The sequence below is a fragment of the Limulus polyphemus genome, unplaced genomic scaffold (genome assembly GCF_000517525.1).
Source record: "Limulus polyphemus unplaced genomic scaffold, Limulus_polyphemus-2.1.2 Scaffold13657, whole genome shotgun sequence".
Classification (NCBI taxonomy): Eukaryota; Metazoa; Arthropoda; class Merostomata; order Xiphosura; family Limulidae; genus Limulus; species Limulus polyphemus.
In genome coordinates this window covers 1-3852 of record NW_013679267.1, presented here as the reverse complement: position 1 = coordinate 3852, position 3852 = coordinate 1, and the positions used below count along the sequence as shown (strand labels likewise).

The 3852-nt window shown below is 33.9% G+C and overlaps 1 protein-coding gene across 1 annotated transcript in view; it reads left to right on the top strand.

Moving 5' to 3' along the window:
* Positions 1-3371, top strand: part of LOC106477256 (protocadherin Fat 4-like) — a gene marked incomplete at its 5' end in the record, with an annotated part of 6469 nt that extends 3098 nt beyond the window's left edge. The window contains 4 exons of the mRNA XM_013937845.1: positions 143-233; positions 339-472; positions 1904-2026; positions 3153-3371. Coding sequence (XP_013793299.1) covers positions 143-233; positions 339-472; positions 1904-2026; positions 3153-3371 — 567 coding nt within the window. The remainder of the gene's footprint in view (positions 1-142; positions 234-338; positions 473-1903; positions 2027-3152) is intronic.
* Between the last annotated feature and the right edge of the window lie 481 nt (positions 3372-3852).

The window sequence follows — 3852 nt, the reverse complement described above, 5'->3', positions numbered from 1 at the left end:
TGTTAAATAAAAATCTTTCAAATGCAACTGTAGCTTTCCCCCCCCAATACAGTAGTTAAAGAGTAATTCTAAGTATATAGAAATAAGTAACTAGATTTTATTTTGATCTAAGTTCTGTAATTTCCATTGTATATTTTGTTAGGGACTTGCCAACGTCCACATTATCATTCTGGACGAAAACGACTGGACCCCAACGTTTTTAAACAGCACATTTGTTTTTAATGCCACAGAAGGTAAGTTAATCAATTCTTTGGCTCTCATGACATTTTGAAAGCAGTGATTCGTCTCCATGTTAACGAGTTAGACAACATTTAACGCTCTATTTGTCTTCTGAATAGGTCGAGCAAGTTTGGGAGCAGGGATTCGTCTCCCAGTTAAAGACAATGACGAGGGGAAGAATGGACAGCTGGAAGTTCTCATTGAGGAAGGAAACAGCGATAAACATTTCAGATTAGGAGTGGATGAAGAAGGAGTGAGTGGTGTTTATTGGCTCAGAACTTAAATAAAAATAAACATATATACAAGTGTACAAATATAGCGTCAAAAATATCGCGTGAAATTATCAACATAATTAATGGCATATCCTCATTATTAACTAAGCCTAATCTTATCTATATTCACAGTGATTTTCAATATCGTTCAAGTTCATATTTCCTACTGCTAGTTTCAGCTTAAAATGTTTTAGTTATAAAAATCATGGTCGTGAGAAAGCTAAATGAGCTGTTTTAGAAATAAGGTTCATAAATAAAAAAATCAAACTTTTAATAAATTTAGTTTTTCTTTTATTCAGTGATGTTTAAATAATAAAACATAACCATGGTTAACTTGCTAACAAAGTCACCTTGAAGTACCTTTCACTTTGTAACCAGCAGTTCTTGAATAGTTAGGGTGTAGAAGGATCTAATAAAACATAACCATGGTTAACTTGCTAACAAAGTCACCTTGAAGTACCTTTCACTTTGTAACCAGCAGTTCTTGAATAGTTAGGGTGTAGAAGGATCTAACAACTTTTACCTAGGTGGCGTTATCCGAAACCATATTGAACTTATAACAATATTTTGATGTCGCGCTTAACACTTTCATATTTAGTCGTCAATTATAAGTTTTGGTAATGTAGCAGTGGTTAAAGAATTACAAAAGTTTAATATATTTTAGGGCTAACAAGTTAGAACTTTACAATGTTAATAAAACCTTTCAGATGAAATGATCTCATTAGACTATCGTCAATCTTTAAATCAGTAGACACTTTACTTATAGGGAGACTGAACAAATCTATTTTATCAATCTTTAAATCAGTAGACACTTTACTTATAGGGAGACTAAACAAATCTACTTTATCAATCTTTAAATCAGTAGACACTTTACTTATAGGGAGACTAAACAAATCTACTATATCAATGTTTTAATCAGTAGACACTTTACTTATAGGGAGACTAAACAAATCTACTTTATCAATGTTTTAATCAGTAGACACTTTACTTATAGGGAGACTAAACAAATCTACTATATCAATGTTTTAATCAGTAGACACTTTACTTATAGAGAGACTAAACAAATCTACTATATCAATGTTTTAATCAGTAGACTTTTATGCAGAAACTTACCATGGAGTCATTGGATTTATTAAAATCGGGAAAAATTATTGGTCAGTAGAATGGGACCATAGCCTAGTTAGAATAATTGGGCTGTTAACTAAGACAATTCAGTATATTTTAGTATCTTATAAAGCTAAATTGGAACACTGGATTCACCAGAACGTTCTGGAAAGATACAGAACTGATGATGTAGAAATTATATTGTTTTCTAGAGGAATCTTTCATTGTAAAGCTATACAAATTTCTTTGTTGGGTAGATTTAACATGTTTTAATCTTTCATAAAAAGATTTAATAACTTTAATTTCAGGCCATATTTTCCATACGAAAAGAACTGGACAGAGAAAGTTACAACGTTGAAGATAATGCTATTCATATTGTGAAAGTTGCTGCTCGAGATAGTGGAGTGCCCCCTCGAACTGGCACAGCTCAAGTAAGTCTGTTTTCATTTTACGAAAGTGGGTGGAGTATCCCCACCCACTAGGACAAGTCATGTAAGTCTGCGTATTTTTCACTCTACGTGAGAGGGTTGAGTGTCCCCGCCCACTGGGATAAGTTAAGTAAGTCAGCTCTTTTTCACCCTATAAGAGAGAGTGGAGTGTCCCCACCCACTGGGACAACTCAAGTAAGTCTGCGTTTTTTTCACTCTACGTGAGAGGATGGAGTGTCCCCACCCACTCAAGTAAGTCTGCGTATTTTTCACTCTACGTGAGAAGGTGGAGTATCCCCACCCACTGGGACAACTCAAGTAAGTCTGTGTGTTTTTTCACTCTACGTGAGAAGGTGGAGTATCCCCACCCACTGGGACAACTCAAGTCTGCGTGTTTTTTTCACTCTACGTGAGAAGGTGGAGTATCCCCACCCACTGGGACAACTCAAGTAAGTCTGCGTGTTTTTTCACTCTACGTGAGAAGGTGGAGTATCCCCACCCACTGGGACAACTCAAGTAAGTCTGCGTTTTTTTTTCACTCTACGTGAGTGGCTATTAACTGTAATGGGGTATGATTGTTTTATTAACACTACTATCATTATTATGAAGATTAACCTTTTGTATAAGACAAAAACAACACTAGACGAAATATTCTAAGAATGTAATGAACATCTTTAGAACTTTCTTAAATGTTTTAGTTTTACAAATAGTGATAATTTCCGTTAATTTAATTGATTGATTATGATACATATTGATTGAACTGGTTGTTAGTATTGTAGTATTGTGTTGGTAAGGCTACAATCCGTTGGTTTAAGTCATTTATTAAGACACATATTGATTGAACTGGTTGTTAGTATTGTGTTGGTAGGGAAACCAACGGATTGTAGTCAATATGTATCATAATAAATGACTTCTGAACTGGTTGTTAGTATTGTGTTGGTAAGGCTACAATCCGTTGGTTTAAGTCATTCATTATGATACATATTGATTGAACTGGTTGTTTGTATTGTAGTATTGTGTTGGTAAGGCTACAATCCGTTGGTTTAAGTCATTTATTAAGATACAAACTGAACAATGAAACTGTATCAACAAACTGATCTGAACAGTGGTTTCCACATATTTTTAATAGGTTATGGTTATAATTCGTGATATCAACGATAATCCTCCGAAATTCGAAAAAGAAGTATATTACCAGTTTTTGTCTGAGAGCGCCCCCGTGGGGATAGTTTTTGAAACAGTAAAAGCAACGGACGCTGACTCTGCACGAAACACAAATCTAAGCTATTCCTTTGATCAAACTTACAAAAACGGTAAGTTGAACTTCGTTTATATTTACAATATAGATTAAATAAGTTGAACGTAGGTTAGTTGTTTCTTGGACTGTATAAACCGATTAATACAATACATATTACACAAGTTGAACGTAGGTTAGTTGTTTCTAGGGCTGATTAATACAATATAGATTACATAAGTTGAACGTAGGTTAGTTGTTTCTTGGACTGTATAAACCGATTAATACAATATAGATTACATAAGTTGAACGTAGGTTAGTTGTTTCTAGGACTGATTAATACAATATAGATTACATAAGTTGGACGTAGGTTAGTTGTTTCTTGGACTGTAGAAACCGATTAATACAATATATATTATATAAGTTGAACGTAGGTTAGTTGTTTCTTGGACTGTAGAAGCCGATTAATACAATATAGATTACATAAGTTGAACGTAGGTTAGTTGTTTCTAGGACTGTATAAACCGATTAATACAATATAGATTACATAAGTTGAACGTAGGTTAGTTGTTTCTAGGATTGTAGAAACCGATTAATA